Source organism: Cyrtonyx montezumae, unplaced genomic scaffold (genome assembly GCF_038088225.1).
Source record: "Cyrtonyx montezumae isolate F1298 unplaced genomic scaffold, pur_monq_1.0 scaffold_25, whole genome shotgun sequence".
In the NCBI taxonomy this organism is placed as follows: Eukaryota; Metazoa; Chordata; class Aves; order Galliformes; family Odontophoridae; genus Cyrtonyx; species Cyrtonyx montezumae.
The window spans coordinates 13,276,856-13,292,918 of NW_027071992.1; the positions used below are offsets into that span (position 1 = coordinate 13,276,856).

The 16,063-nt window shown below is 39.9% G+C and overlaps 2 protein-coding genes across 3 annotated transcripts in view; one reads left to right on the forward strand and one right to left on the reverse strand.

Moving 5' to 3' along the window:
• The window catches only part of BRIX1 (biogenesis of ribosomes BRX1), an 87,650-nt gene that overhangs the window by 49,679 nt on the left and 21,908 nt on the right, over positions 1-16,063 (reverse strand). The window lies entirely within an intron of this gene.
• AGXT2 (alanine--glyoxylate aminotransferase 2) lies at positions 4,201-16,025 on the forward strand. 2 transcript variants are annotated; one of them, XM_065739966.1, is made up of 14 exons: positions 4,201-4,239; positions 4,800-4,885; positions 5,219-5,403; positions 5,732-5,855; positions 6,765-6,859; positions 7,972-8,065; positions 9,000-9,093; positions 9,543-9,643; positions 10,758-10,850; positions 11,607-11,739; positions 12,369-12,457; positions 13,373-13,522; positions 14,477-14,575; positions 15,375-16,025. In XM_065739966.1, exons 1-14 carry the CDS (start codon positions 4,215-4,217, stop codon positions 15,483-15,485), a joined length of 1,479 nt encoding a protein of 492 aa, XP_065596038.1. In that variant the 5' UTR covers positions 4,201-4,214; the 3' UTR covers positions 15,486-16,025. The 2 variants fall into 2 exon arrangements, with proteins under 2 accessions (XP_065596038.1, XP_065596039.1); XM_065739967.1 differs by lacking the exon at positions 4,201-4,239 and adding an exon at positions 4,271-4,279.

A 16,063-nucleotide genomic window follows, 5' to 3' on the forward strand; every position in this document is an offset into this window, starting at 1 on the left:
TAATAAAGAGGTTTCCACTTTGTAGGTAATGTCATGCTGACCAGCTTGGCAGTCATAATTTTCCTAAAGCATCAGTTCCTCTCCTGTTCTTAGCAACTGCTTGTGTGATCTACTCACTAGGACTGAGCAAGCTGAGTTCTCAGGGATGCTCTGATTCTGGATCCCAACAATGGAAGTAAGCATTTATTAGTGCTTCCTATTTAGGAAGACCTCTTTTCAGATGAGTTTCTGAGGAGCAAAGCTTCAAACTGTTCCTGAGTGAGTGAAAATTGAGACTAGCCCTGCTTTCAACTGTCACAAAACACATCGAAAAACCAAGTCACTGACTTCCTTCAGATCCAGTGACTGCGGTGTGGAAGGACTGACTGAATTACACTGAGCTGAAAAAATCTTGTGGCTCAGCCTTGAAAATCCTTTTGAAACAAATAAGGGAAAGTCTTCATCTTTCCTGTGTATGTCAAGCAGGAGATTAAGGATAAATGGAATACAGAAACACACTGTGTATGAGGAGAGGAGGAGTGCTCTACAATGGGAGAAGGGACATGGCTGCGGCATGTGTCAGAACAGAAGAGAACAGTCAAAGTGTATGCTGTAGGATGGTGACTGCAGTTGAGAAGACAAGGAAGGAGAACAAAAAAAGTGAAACCAAAAGAATAAAATGTAAGAGTAGATTAAAAAGGAAACAATAATTAAAGCGATAAATGTGTTTTAAAGAGGAAAAAAAAATACTTGTACATCAAAAATGGGAATACGTATAGCTACTTGAGATTGTCCACAAAAAACAGTAGTGCCTCATCAAGTGCTAACCAGTTGTTAAGATGCTGAAATTGGCTACTACAGATCATCTGTTATATAAAAGGTGAAAAAGACTTGTACATGAAAGTTGGTCACTTTGTTTATATTAATTATGGGGTTTTCTTCCAGTAATCTGGTATCGGCCCCTGGAAAACCATGTTTGAAGGGCCAGGCCCCTCGTCTAATCTGCTGTTGCATTTCCTACATTTCTAAGGAAAATTTCAAAACAGTGTAGTGTACCAAACTGTCTTTAAAAGAAAACTCCAATTTTTATTTTTTTTTACAGATGAATTTTATTTATCCATTTACAATGTCTTGCAGATGCACTTACCACTCTTAAGCATTCTTCTATTGATTAAATGACCTACAAACCCCGAGAGATAAAGAAGTTGGTGGATACTAGTAAATGGTCTTTAGACATTTCTGGGCATTGTTTAGTTTGTACCTGTGACAATATTAACATATATGACAACATACGATAATCACTAACATTTTCCTTAACCGAGAAGTCCATATCTTGGTGATAAACTCAGAGATTTACCAAGACAGATTTAAAATACATTTCTGCTACATAATTTAAGAGAATAATTAAAGAAAAAAAAATGCCTGAGTTATTTGTGTGGCCTCCTGCCACTCTGATAGGCTACAAACTGGGTGTATACTCAACATCAGTGCACAGAGAATTTAGAAATAAGGAAGATTTTTTCACACCTTTAATTATCAGAAGAGCTATTATGCAGTTTGATTCTGTGGTGCTGCTTGTTTTAGTCTGTGTCTTTATCTGATAATTTTTTCTTTGGAGAATGCTGCTTCTATTTTAGTGGGCTGCTGAGTACCTTCACCTTATTTTGATGTAAGTAAAAATAGATTTCACTTCATTTCCTACAGGGATTGTAGTGGTCGGATTTAAAGACATAGCACTGAGTAGAATTCTTAGAGGATGCTGGAAATCTTTGTAGATGTCACTACAGTACAAAGCATCCCTTGAGTAGGACAGAAAACTATGTTATGTTTAAGAATGCTCAGATTTTTCTACAGAATACAGGTGAAAGTATTACGATGTCAAACAGTATGTTTTAATATTCATAATGCTGTAGACTACTCTGAATTCTCATCCTGGGGTCCATCATTCCGAAAGGGAGAGGAAACTACTACTTAGATTTACTTGGAAGGTATCTCCTGGGCTTCTACACTGTTGTTTATTTTTCATCTTGTAAATCAATTTTTAATTCTGACCACCAATACCACTCTTCATCTGCAATGACACTGCCATCAGTTTTGTAAATGCATTATATTTCTCAGAGATAACTTAGCACCGTCTGAATTTCTGAATCTTTTCATTGTACTTCATATAATTGTTTTTTGAGTCAGTGTGTAAAGCAGCAATATCAGAGTTCCTGCTCTGATTAGCTACTGCCCAGAAAAAAAATACCAAGAGTCACTAATTAATTGTATTTGATTTAATTTCTGGCATGCTGTTAAATGCATGGGAAAGTCTCTGGAACTTCCTTGTCTTTAATAGTGGCAGCAGGTCTCTCAAATAAACTTATGTATAAACCAAATTGCATGTTCTCAGTAGCATGCACAATAAACAATATGCTTCCCAACCAAGAAAGAGCCTGTCCAATATTTAAAGGTTTTTTGTTGTGTTTATTTTTTTATTGTTATTCTTTATTTTTTTACATTTGTGTAAATGAATTCATCCTTAGCCTCACAATGAAAGCTAGGCCTTTCTTTTTCAATTACATATTCAGAATTTGCACACAATCTGGAACATTCAAGTTATTGTAGTGTCTTTACCTTAGCAGCACAATGACTTGAAGCACAATTATTCTATGAACCAGACCCAGATGTTTTGTAAACTTCTAAAATATAAGGAATTACAGAAAGTAGATTTCATATTCAGTATGTACATTGGTTGGAACGTACTGGCATAAAAAAAATAGTTGCTCAGGAATTCTTCATTGTTTCTACGTGTATTTGAAGGAAAATGCTTTAAAATTATGCATTTTTTAAGTTCTTAATATTGAAAATGCTGGCTTTAATAAAATCTGTTAGCAATTTCACTTGTAAGATCAATATTGTTACTGAAGTCTGTAGCTTTCTGGTGAACTTTTCTATATTTTGTCATTGTAAGATCTCTTTGCAATGGTGTTCGCATTTCAATTTAATAAAAGCTCTTGAATAGAATTCACAAAATCTTCTAGTTTTCCTCATAAAAAGTAGAAATTCGGGTATAAATAACAAGGAAAAAAAAATCAGACATTCAGCGCAGTCTGCAGGACAGGCTGCCATGCATTCCACAAGTTGAAGGCTCAGTGATAGATGTGTTTAATCCACTGAGCATGCAGGAGACTTCATACTACATGTACTCAAAGAACCATGTACATCCATGCATCCAAACCTGAGTATAAGAGAATCTCCTTTGTGAAGAGGAAAGACTTCTGACTTCTTTGAGGATCTGGTTGGTTTCCTCATGTTTATTTTCACTTCTAGCGTATATTCTTCAGAGAACAAAACAAGCAGTATATTCACCTGGTCCAAATTTGTGGGAGAGAAGGCAGAACTGGAGGGAAGTGTGAGAGTTGCTATTGCCTACAATTGAACTTTGAGGTTTCATGGAAAATGTACAATTAATGCAGGTGGCTCCTTCACAAGGTCACAACTTTTAGACCCATGTTTCCTTATTGCTCCTCCATTTTTCTTTTCTCCTTCTTCCTTTCCCCTTCCCCTTCCCTTCCCTTCCCCTTCCCCTTCCCCTTCCCTTCCCTTCCCTTCCCTTCCCTTCCCTTCCCTTCCCTTCCCTTCCCTTCCCTTCCCTTCCCTTCCCTTCCCTTCCCTTCCCTTCCCTTCCCTTCTCTTTCCCCTCCCCTCCCCTCCCCTCTCTTTTCCTCTTTTTCCTCTTTTTCTCTTCCTTCCTTTCCCTTTCCCTCTCCATTTCCCTCTCCCCTTCCCTCTCCCTCTCCTTCCATTTTTCTTCTTCTTTTTTTTTTTTTAAGAAAATTATCAGTGAAATTCAGGCATTGCGGGTTTTCACAAGTAAAGTTTAAGAAGTTTGAGAATGTGGGAGCACAAATGTATATAAGTACTTCACTAGTTAGCAGAAAGCGCAAATCTCTGACCCATCGCAGCAACATCAGAACATTTTCCTGCAGAACTGAGGCTGCCTTTCAAGGTTGGCAGTCTTCTACCTCCAGGGTTACTAGTGAAATCGCCAAGAGCCCGCTGCACAGCTCTTAAACGGAGCGACTGAGGGAACTGCGCCGTTCCGCAGCCGGCCTGAAGGCGGGAACCCGGCCCCGGCTGCCCAAAGCCTCGAGCACAGCTCCGCGCTCTGGCAGCGGGCAGCCCGTCCTCCCCGCCGCAACGGGCGCACCCCGGGGGGCGGGGCGAGGGCAAGGGGCCGTGAGGCGGCGGGCATGGCGGGAGGGCGGCTCGGCGACGGTGAGGGAGCGGCTCCGGGAGGGGACGGGCGGCGGTGGAGGTTTGCAGGGCTCAGCCCTGGGAGCTCCTGTCAGGGCTGGGGGTCCGGCTGGCTGTACGGCGGGGTTGTGTTTGTTGTGAGGAGCGCTCGGGATGTGGGTTCCCGTGGCACGCGGGGCCCTGAGCACTGTGTGCTGCCCCGGCCCGGGTTCTGCCCTCCCTGCAGCTGAGTCACCTCCAGAGAATGGTGGTGACCCACCTTGCTCAGGTCTGCTCCGCAGCCAGCCCGCTGCACGCCCTGGCAGAAACATTTCTGCTCGTGCTGCTCCTAGATAAGAACTACCAGAAGCTGACTTATCTGAGACGTTCTCCATCTGAAATAGATCAAGGCACAGTTTGCCTTTACAGAAATGGAATGTTTAAGTTTTCAGGCTTTTTTTTCCACCTGTTGGAAATGTCTCAAAATATGTATATATATTTGACCAAACTGTGGCTTGTGTGTTCTGTGAACAAGCTTACTGAGAAACCCCTTCGTTTGTGCACTTTGATGTATGCTTGATAATTCTGTTGCTATTTTGCAGTTGTCTATAGGCAGCAGAAATGGAAAAGTTTTTTGTCCATGCGGGCAAAAATGCCTCCTTGCGACTTTGCACCTGAAAAATACCAAGTAAGTCACACTGCACTTGAATTTATGTAAGACTGCAACATGAGATCTGAGTGATAAGCTCATCTGCTGTGAATAGTCTGCCCATTAGATATAATCTAGGGAATTTTCCTGTTTATTAGAAACATAGTATAAGCTAGAGATCTACTTGTGCAACATTTATGGCTAAATTGTTGGGTTGAAAGACTTTCAGAATGAGTAAACACAGAACAGCAGTCTTGTTTCAAAACGTTTGTTTGCATGTTAAAATTTTGTTCTGTGAACAACCACTGCCTGTTCCATTAGTCTGGATCTGTAGAATGCTTGAACAGATACTGACTTTTTCATCCCCCTCAGTCATATCCCTATGAACGTATGCTGAAGATTCGTGAACAAAATATTGCTCCTTCACTGCGAATGTATTACAAGAAGCCTTTGTTGCTGCATCAAGGACATATGCAGTGGCTGTTTGATTATGAAGGACGAAGATATCTTGATCTCTTTGCTGGAATTGTTACTGTCAGTGTCGGTCACTGTCATCCGTAAGTATGTTACTGTACGCTTTACAAAAATGCAGTACAACATGCAGGGGAGATACTTTGTTGTATCTGTTGTTGAGATGGCTTTGTTATTCGTTAATCTGAGGCACTGTGAGCCAAAAGACAGGACATAATTCACTGGATATTTGTGTATTACATATTAAGGTCAATTTCCACAATATTTTGAATAATTCATTTGTTTATTTGCTCATCCATATGGCACATGGAGCTGTGTCTGGATTTTCAGAGTAGTAATAGCAGTAGGGGTGTGTGTGCTTGTATACATGTGTGCTGAATTAAATCCCTGTGTCTCTTCTTGTGCTACCTGCAGGAAGGTGACCATGGCTGCCCAGAAGCAGCTTGCTTGCCTTTGGCATACCACTAATATTTACATGCATCCATCAATCCACGAATATGCTGAGAAGCTAACTTCACTTTTTCCAGATCCACTCAAGGTACTTCACTTCTGACAGGAGCAGGTGTAGGAGATGAGGGTGTCTGTTTATTAAATGGAAATATTTATTACGTGTGTAAATGAGAGCCACAGTATCTGCAGAGAGAACACCTATTGGCAGGTTGTCATGTAAGGAGAGCATGATAAGCCTCTAGGCCTTTTCTTTAGACTCACTCAGATGTAGATAGCTTAAAAATGTTGCCAGCTGAAGGGATGTTGACAACTTAAAAATGACTGAAGAAACTGAAACGATGTTCACTGTTGTTATGAGTGATCAGCCTTAACTGGATCTCACAAAAAATTAAAAGTCAAAAGTACTTGACAGTATCTTGTGCAGTGATATCTAAGTAAACAAGCCCCATTAATGTCATGTGTCATGTTCACAGAAACAGTAGGAAAAGTACTGTGGCTTTTTTCAGATAAAAGAAATCATTCATAAGATGAAATTTGGTTACTAGAAGTGTGTGAAGCCATTGCAGTATTAGAAAATGGAAGAAGAGCTGTAAAAATAAACAAACGTAAAGCATCTGCATAGAGTACGCAGTGGAGTATCTCAGCCTCTTCTGAGAATAAAATTTAAAAGCTGCACTTCCTGGAAAGAGGTGTAATGAAGAGGATGACCTTGGTTGTGGATCAGTAATGGCCAATTTCATGAAGGAGAGACTCCTTGTTTGATTGGAGACTAAGTACTTCACAGATCTGGGCTCTAGTCTACTCATTCAGTTAATGATCCCTTCCATCCCGCACAACTCTGTGATTCTGTGACAGCTGAAAAGGTGGGGAAATGAATAAAAGGGGAAAAACGAGGGAAAAAGATTCCCTTAATAAGTTTATTCCTCGTGGTGTTATGAAGTGACATCTAAGCTGGACATAGTTGTGCACTGTGCTAACCCTAAGCATCCTTCTGCAGGTGGTTTATCTAACCAACAGTGGGTCAGAAGCCAATGATTTGGCCATGTTCATGGCAAGGTTATATACTCGGAACTTTGATGTCATCTGTTTCAGGTAATGAGATTGTCTTAATCGAACTTGCTGTGTGTGTAATCAGTGACTATCTGCCTAAAACAAAAATCAGTAGGAACATCTTTAACACCAGATCTGCTGAGGATACTTCCTTGGGCATGGAAGTAGAACGGGAGATGAGTATTTCATGCAGTACATTAGGACTCATTTGCACAGGAAATACAACCTGCAATTTCTGCTTTCCTTATTTAGTTAAAAGAATCTAGTTGAGCTCAGGAAGTGCTGTGGTTAGGGTAGTCTTCAGCAAGTGCTTCTTTCCTCATTTATTCCAGTAGTTGCTCCCCTCTGTGGGAGTCCAAAGGTACCTTTGGATAGTGGTGCAGTGAACCACGGCAGGGAGCTGATCTGGCTGAAAACTATCCTGGAGGAAAGATCTGGTTTTGTTTGTTTTGCTGCCTTATTTTTCTGCCAGATCCCTGAACCACAGTTCACTGCACAGCTACACAAACAAGTTCCTCTGACTTAGCTACAGGGGTAGTGCAGAGGTGAGGGCTACGTGAGAACCAATGTAAGCAATTCTCATTACTGTGCTTCCAAACAGACACAGTCAATAGGATAAAAGGCCATGTTATGAAGTGCTGTATTTTTCTGCCATTCTATTAAACAGAACATTGAGTCCCTACCTAGCTTATATATTCTGCTTATTGAACTTCTGATTTGTATATAAAACTAGCAATAAACTACTATGTAGTTTAATGATTGGTGGCATCTGTTTGAGAGAGTGTCAGTTCCCATGATTGGAAGAACACAGATGTTTACTCTGTAGGGCTCAGGTGCAGCAGCAGAACTTTGTGAAACATATAAAACCTTTCTGAATTGCTGCCAATTCAAGTCCTCTTACTCTTGTCTTTCTGAACATCACCTTGCAATTACAGCATGTGAAACTGCACAAAACCCATACAGATGGGCAGTTGTGGATCATTCAAAACCAGAGCAAAAAAAGGGCAGTATGAATCTTATTGTTTCAAGTGTATTAGTAGTACACACTTTTTCCAATAATGTGTAGTTCAGAGGCATGCCTTCTCAGAACTAGTGGTGCTACAGTCTCTTCTTAGAAGTAAGTAATGTTCTTGTGCTTCTGTCTGTTTGCACAGAGGAGCATACCATGGAGGCAGCCCTTATGTACTGGGATTGACGTCCATCAGCTCTTACAAACACGGTGTTGCCAATGGCATTGGCTGTTCAACAGTGAGATTTTTTTTAATGTAATTATAATAATATGAGTAAATAGAAATGTACTTGAACATTCCAATGATTACTAAGTTTCTGTCTTCGAAGTGCCTAATAGTTACTGATCACACTACACAAATGCTCTGTGTAGGGTTACTTACGCTGATTTAGATTTGGGACAACCCAAAATTCAAAATTACTCATGACTACATGAGTAATTGTGATTTACAGTGCTTTACTCTTGCTTGTTGCCCTCATGAAAATTTGTGTAAAGTACAAAATAGTAATAGTCAAAACCCTTCTTATGTTCACTTTGGCAAATCTGTGCAAAGCTGATTTCTGCTGGTCTGAAGAAGATCCTGCCCAGCAATGAAGGGCAATAAGTTACATCTGTGCCCTTGAAAAGATGAAAATGGCTCTCTGTTTGCGAGAAAATTGTATTAGATATTCTGTACCAAACTGTCAGTGCAGCCAAAGCATGAGATCTGGGAAGGCACCTTTGGAGCTGACTCAAAACCTGGTTTATTAGATGATGTGTTCCATGTCTTCAGGCAACTCATCAGCAGAATTAGAAGGCAGGAATTCCCAGTTTTCAATCTGCTATAATATTATACAGCCTCCCAGTATTTTGCTGTTATACTTTAAATTATAGAAGTACTACTGGCAACTCTTGACAATGGTGCTGTTAGTCTTATAAGGGCTGACTAACTCAAAGAGCAAACTAAAGGAAGTAATCGATTGAATCACTACTGTGGGAATACCCATGTGGGGGAGTTTCGATATTATTTTGTGTGTGTTCTTTGGACGAGTCATTGCAACTAGATACACTTTTTAGCAGTGTTTTGTTGTTGTTGCTTGTTATTTGTTAGTTTGTTTCATGGGAGTCATCCCCAGGTATGATTAACGTATCTGGTAGAAAGCTGTCATCAAGTGTTTCTTTCATCCCTGACAGACAATGTTACCAGATGTTTTTCGTGGTCCATGGGGAGGCAGCTATTGTAGAGATTCGCCCGTGCAAACTGTTCGAAAATGCAGCTGTTCTGAAGGTTGGTAAACAGTAAAAAGTACATGTTTCTTAGAACAGAGAATACGAGGGGGCTGTAGGAGTGAAGTGTATGCTCAGGTTATTGTTTAGGTTGTACTTATCTCCAGAAGAAAGATGAGCATTTCGGCAGTAGACCTCTGGTTAGGATTTGCAAGGTTAATTAAAGCAAATCTTGCAAAAGCCTCATGTACCTTCTTCCCACAGGAAAAAAAAAATATTGGTGATAGCTCAGATTTCTCCCAGAAATCCCATTTTTCATGATCAGCACTGATATTCAGGAACCTGTGGAACTCAAACCTTAGTACATCTGAAAGAAAAGAAATGTTGGTTATATTTCATACGTGGCGTTCAACTTGGAAGCTCCTCTAGAGCTCTCTTAAAATGTCACGTTTTGATGCTGCTTCTACCACTTTAAGTAAATTGTCTTTGAAATATTTTCCCTCTAAACAGGTGTATGTCATGCAAACGAACAGTACATTGAACAGTTCAAAGATACTCTGAGCACTTCTGTACCTAAGACGATAGCTGGATTTATTGCCGAACCAATTCAAGTAGGTAGTTTGCCATTTCTTGATTGTTAGGGCACATGCAGTGATACAGTGTGAAATACCAAGATCTGGTGTACTTTAGCTACATTCAAAATATAGATATCACCTTAAGCACCTTAAATATTTGAAAAGCAAAAACTAGATGCGCTCTTAAAATTTCAGCTTTTATCACTGATTTCGGTGGAGCTAGAGTGTTGGTGATGAAGTTAAAAAATCATGATTAAATTTACTTTTTTCAGCAAATGAACAAGAATGGCATATGCCATTGCTTAGTGTCCAATAACTTCCAAATTCCATAGTGCTTATCAGTTTCCTGCTTCCATAAACTTTGCATCAATTCCCCTTCCACCTCTTTCCAGCAAGTTTTCTACTCTGTTTATTGGAGCCCTTTGTCAAGTGGTGACCAGCTGTAGAATTCATTCTCTTGGTGCTTCACCCACTTTCAAAACTAATGTATATTTATGTGTGTGTTTTTTGTTTTTTTGTTTTTTTTTTTTAATAGAAGGAATTGAGAACATATCCCAGGGACAGAAAGGGGAAGAAAAAACATGTCATCTCTGTGATCTCAGATGTTCTCTGTTTTTACTAAGGTTTCTTTTTTTACTGAGGTTTTTTTTTTCTCTGTTTTTACTCACTAAGTCCTGATATAAGGAGCTGTTGCATTCTAGGTATGGAGTAGGATTTCTGATTCAAAAGAAAACTGGGAAGGTGAACAGAAATTTAGGAAAGAGTATTCTGAACAAATGTACCCAAGAAGGGACACCAACTCCCTAGTTAGGTTTACCATCCATCAATTTATGGTTTTCTCAGTGTATAGATTTTCAGGGTGCTTGTTTTGGCAGTTTATCTTTACCCTGTTCTGCCTTTCAGCAATCTGCTTTGTGCTATGGCCTCACAAACAGTTGTACAAGCACAGCTCACAGAACTGGATACTACCCCATGGAATGGGAATGTGTGATCTGAGCAGTTTCAATGCTGAAGACAGAAATTTGAGACAACGGTCTTGCTAATACCTGAGGGCTGCTGATATTTTTTTATTACTGTAGGATAGTTACCCAGTAAAATTCCTGCTTCTTTCTCTGTTCCTGAAGACATTTTCTATTTTTTGTCTTGGCAGGGTGTTAATGGAACTGTTCAGTACCCAAAAGGTTTCTTAAAAGAAGCTTATCAGCTAGTACGGGAAAGAGGAGGTGTTTGTATTTCAGATGAAGTGAGTGTTTTGACCTAAAATCTCCAGAGTTTTGTCTATCTCTGTAAGTCTTCTGAAAAGAATCCACATAAAGGCAAATGGAAACTCTTAAAAATAAGGGAAATGCCAGTTGTTTCATAGATTAAGGTTAACATACTGCCTTTTTCCAAGCCAAAGAGCCTCCTGGTATTTACTGCCTTTATTCTGCACTGTGGCATTCTAATTTTAGACACAGATAAGGCTTGTAGTAGACTTGAGTCCTTAGGTCTTAGGAATAGGATGGAGTAAATTTTCACAGTTTGCAGTTAACAAATAGTGGCTGTGATGTGAGTATAGTCACAATAACACTTCAGGGTTACTGAGACTTCAAATACATTTTCTAAATAAAATTTGCCTATTGCCAGTTTGAAATATTAGCGAGCTCTTAAGACTGTAATACTTGCCTCAGAATAAATCATCAGGAATAGGACTGGTATTTCAAAACACGCTAAGCAATTGCATTTCCGCTCCATTTTTAAATGGATGCTGTAATGTGTCTGTACATCTCAACATGCATAAGACATGGTGAGATGTGAGCTATTCCATATGCAAAAGAAAAAACAAATTATAGTAAATAGTGATCTGTGTAAAGCTACCCAAGTAAGGAACTTACTACAGCAGTTGATTCTAGGTGTGCTTCCAGATCTGCAATAATAGGAAAAAAAAGAAAAGAAAAATAAACTGTATTGTAAAATGTGAGAAGGTAATGGAGATTTCTCTGGATTTTTCCTTTGAAAGGTACAGACAGGATTTGGACGGACAGGCAGCCATTTCTGGGGATTTCAAACGCATGGTGTAGTCCCTGACATTGTTACTTTAGCAAAAGGAATTGGTAATGGCTTTCCAATGGCAGCTGTTGTTACATCAAAAGGTATAAGCATTCTGTTCTCTTAAAGATTGAAATGGGGCAAATACACAATATACCACACAACGGTTACTAACCAGAGAGATGCATGTTCAAACTACTAAGATTATTAATAAATCTTGGTCTCTGTTTTCTGAGGTGAATGGATTGTGTTCTCAATTCTGAGTGATTTGATCAAGTGCTCTGCTATACCAGTGTAAAGCTTTATTTGAATTAGCTTAGTACTATAACTAAAGCAGATTTGACCTCGTGAGTCATGGGTAGAGATGGTAATAGATCCTGGAACTCCTCTCTGAATGTACCATTTTAATGATGAGTCCACAATGAGTAGGTAAGGCAGCGTGTCAACCATCTACTTGATTCATATGAATAAATCTGGTGAAGAGAATTGGTTGGTGTTGGCCTAAGGCAACAGCTAACTAGTTTTGTCAAGTGTGGCATTGGTTTTGTGGGTTTTTTTAAGTCGTGTCTTTAGTATCTAGCCTCTGTAACAGTGTCTTACAATCTTTCTATCACTTCACTCGCTTATGAGTCAGGATAGAAGCGGAGTTTTTTTTTTAAGTTACAGAAGATAAGTGTTGTTACCAAATGTGTGGAAACTGTAAGAATAATTTTTATTTACTTATTTTTTAAAGAGATTGCAAATTCGTTGGCTCAAAACCTTCACTTCAATACATTTGGAGGAAATCCTGTGGCCTGCATCGTGGGATCTGCGGTTCTTGATGTAGGGAGAACTATATGATTTTTCCTTTTTGTCATAAAAGATAGAGAAAAAAGGCTTTCATTTATTCTCACTAATAAGTTTTATAGCTGTATTAAATTTATAAACATTTGCAAGTTTGGTTTGTACATAGCTATGGTGCCCTGTGTGTAGGGGAAAAAAATATCTCATTATCCCCACTGCAAAATTTCATCCCTTTTGCAGGAATATGAATCATCAGTAATGTCATCTTTGAACTAAATTAGAGCCTCTCTCTGAAGCAAGGATACTGTCAGAATTAGGAGAAACAAAATGGAATTGAAAGAAAAGGAGGAGAAAGGAGGGAAAAAAAGCTAACAAAAGCAAGGAAACAAGAAGTGAAAACACTCATGTTAACTTCTAAAATTGTATTTTTTGTTTTCATTTGTGAATTTTCTTAAAGCAGATTTTAAAATGATTTGTGTGTATCAGTGCTGGTAGCTGGCTGCACATCAGAACTTGAATTAAAAGAGCAGAGTAAGGAGTGCATCTGCAACTGTTACAACACTCGGACTTTACTAAAACGCTCCCTAGTACAGAGGTATACTGTGTGAAGTTTTATCATTTTCATGATGCTGGAGACTTAACATATTTATGGCAAGATGCTGCAAACAGTCATGGAGGCCAGGTATTTTTCAGCTACAACTGTTTGATGTTATTAAATAAGTAAAGCATGCAAAAGAACAGAGCGACATCAAAATATTAGGTTCAGTTTTAACCTGATGCTACTAGTTACATGGAAGAGAGGAGAAATTTAAGTACTGCAGCAATGAAGGAACATGGTATGCAAATTTATGAGAGAAAGTGAAGTAAATGTAATGTCACCAATCTAAATGGGGATTAACCAGATGTGTAGGAAGCTTATCCTGCAGCTTTGTCATTGTGCATTCTTTTTGCCAGGCTATTGAAGAGGACAGTCTTCAACAAAACAGCAAGGATGTGGGAACATACATGTTACTAGAACTTGCTAAACTACGAGATAAATTTGAGATCGTTGGGGATGTCCGTGGCAAGGGACTCATGATTGGGATAGAAATGGTGACAGATAAGGTTGGTGATTTACTTTATACCTCTTGATTTGCAGTACCATTGCAAGTTTTGTTTCAACCAAAATGGAACGTGATATTAGGAAGCTTTTATCTTAAATACAGATGATGGAGTGAGAAAACACTGCTCTGGCTAAAGCTGAGCCAAAACATTCCAGCATTTCAAGTATTTCACAAGCTTTGAGTAAACAGCGATTTGTGTGCTTTAATTACATAAACTCATCATGGAAAGCAGATAAATTACCATAGAATTATTTAGATAAAGCCCAGCTGTTAAAAACAGGACTGCCAAGTCTACCACTAAACCATGTCCCTAAACACATCAGGGATGGTGGTGCAGCCCGTTCCAGTGCTTCGTAACCCTTTCAGTAATTAATTATTTTCCTAGTATCCCCTCTTGCAACTCCCACTCCCTCTTGTCCCATCATTAGTTATCTGGGAGAAGAGGCCAACCCCCCCAGCTCACTACATCCTTTGAGGACACTGTAGAGAGCAGTAAGGTCTCCCCTGGTCACCATATGCTAAATAACCCCAGCTCTCTCAGCCACTCCCCAGAAACCCTGTGCTCTAGAGCTCTCCTCAGCTTTGCTGCCCTTCTCTGAACATGCTCCAGTGCCTCGAAGTCCTTCTTGTAGTGAGGGGCCCAAAACTGAACACAGTACTCGAGGTACAGCCTCACCAGCGCCAAGGACAGGGGGACGATCACATCCTGCCTTGTGTCAGCATGTCATTGCTCTTCTTGGTCACTGTTTGCTTGTGTTCAGCCAGCTGTCAGCCCGTGTCCCCAGGTCCTTTTCCTCTGGGCAGCTTACCAGCCTATAGCACTGCAGTTACCTTATGCAGCTGATGTTTTCAGACAGAACGGGGGTGGGATTTACTGGAAGAACTGAAATAATACATCTTTTTCCTAAATTTAATTTAGAATATCCTAGTGAAGTTTGCTATTCACTTTCCATAGGAGAGTCGCCAACCTCTTCCAGCAGAAGAAATCAATCAGATCTGGGAGGACTGTAAAGACATGGGTGTTCTGATTGGCAGAGGAGGACTCTACAATCAGGTACTGGACTTCTGGTTAAACTAACTAATTAGCAAATGAATGAGAAAACATACATTTAGAAGCTCTCCCTGCTTAATTTTTCCTGGTTTACAAAACAGGCAGGAGCCGTTTGTTTCTTTTTCAAGTGAGCTGAACTTCCTTCCAGCTTGCAGTTTTCCTTTAGAGGAACAGCTTCACCTAGAACAGCAACACAGTGTAATATACAAATCAGAGGAAATCAGCAGTATTCTGCTAACTGTTACTGTTGGAGTTATAACCTGATCTGCTGACAGAGAAACAATTTTATTCTTGCTAACTCTTTCATTCTGGAGAGCTGATAATAATCTTCTGGGTGTTAATGTTAAAAAATAAACGTAAAGAGAGCTCTTACCAGCAAGTTCAGCAGTATAGCACAGAAGTGAGGATTGCAGGCAAGTGGGCATAAACCATTTTAAGATGCACCACGCTGTACTCATGGCTCTGTGCCACAAGTTTCTTAGAGCATGGCAATTAGTAGCAGTTGTCTTTGGGATGGTTAGGACCCTCAGAGCAGCTCTTCTGTGAGACAGACACAGGATGGCTAGGAGAAGCTGGACACTGCCTCTGTCATCTCGTAGGCTTCTACAAGTTGCAGACTGGTTAGATCCTGCAGCTCAGGGTAGTAAAATCTGATCAGTCCCAGCATGGCAGCTCTGTTATTTTCCATACTTCCAGTTAATGCATTGTTTAGTATAGGATGGTGCTAACCTAGATGTGCTGCTAGAACATGTATTCTTGCCATACTGTATTAAAGAAGTCTTTTCTTCTTCTTTCTTGTCAGACATTTAGAGTTAAACCTCCTATGTGCATTACTAAAAAGGACGTTGACTTTGCCGTTGAAGTAATTCATACCGCATTACAGAGACACATGGAAAGAGCAGCTGCAAACTAGACTTCCTTATGACATGTGTGTTGGACCTGACCCTTGCTGTCTAGACTCTAAGGATAAAATACTTGTGAGCACTGTAAGACTACTGTTACAGAGCCAAATTTTGAAGTTTTTATAAAAACACAGGTTAGTCTTTCAGTTGCCCTCATAAGGCAACAGGCAGTGCTAGAGGCTGGAGGCAGTCAAGGCATGGTGGTTTATTTCTGCTGCTTTCTCTGACTGCTTTTCTGTGCCCCTGTAAGTTCTCTGTCAGGCTGCAGTCCCCTTGAGGGAGGTTATAGGGGCCACCTCAGTGTTTGTTCCTTTGTTCCAGCCTTGTTCCTTTGTGTCTCCTTTGCTGCCACTTCTTAACTATGTTTTCAACAGAGGCAGTACAAACTCCTGCTCGACTGAACTTTGGCATTTGGTTAGGACTGCTGCAAAGCCAGCCGTGACCAGTACAGCGTTCCTGCCCACTGTTCCACAGTGCTCACCTCTGCAGCTACCAGAACTCTGCCTTTCACACCCAATAAGCACGAGCATACATAAAAAACAATACTTCTTCATCTTTTTTCTATTTTATTTAAAAAACAATTATCTCA

Coding starts and splice junctions, on each gene's coding strand:
- AGXT2 (XM_065739966.1), top strand. CDS start 4,215: ATGGCGGGAGGGCGGCTCGGCGACG. Junction 6,860..7,971: donor TTTGATGTCATCTGTTTCAG/GTAATGAGATTG, acceptor CTGTTTGCACAG/AGGAGCATACCATGGAGGCA. Junction 10,851..11,606: donor GTGTTTGTATTTCAGATGAA/GTGAGTGTTTTG, acceptor TTCCTTTGAAAG/GTACAGACAGGATTTGGACG.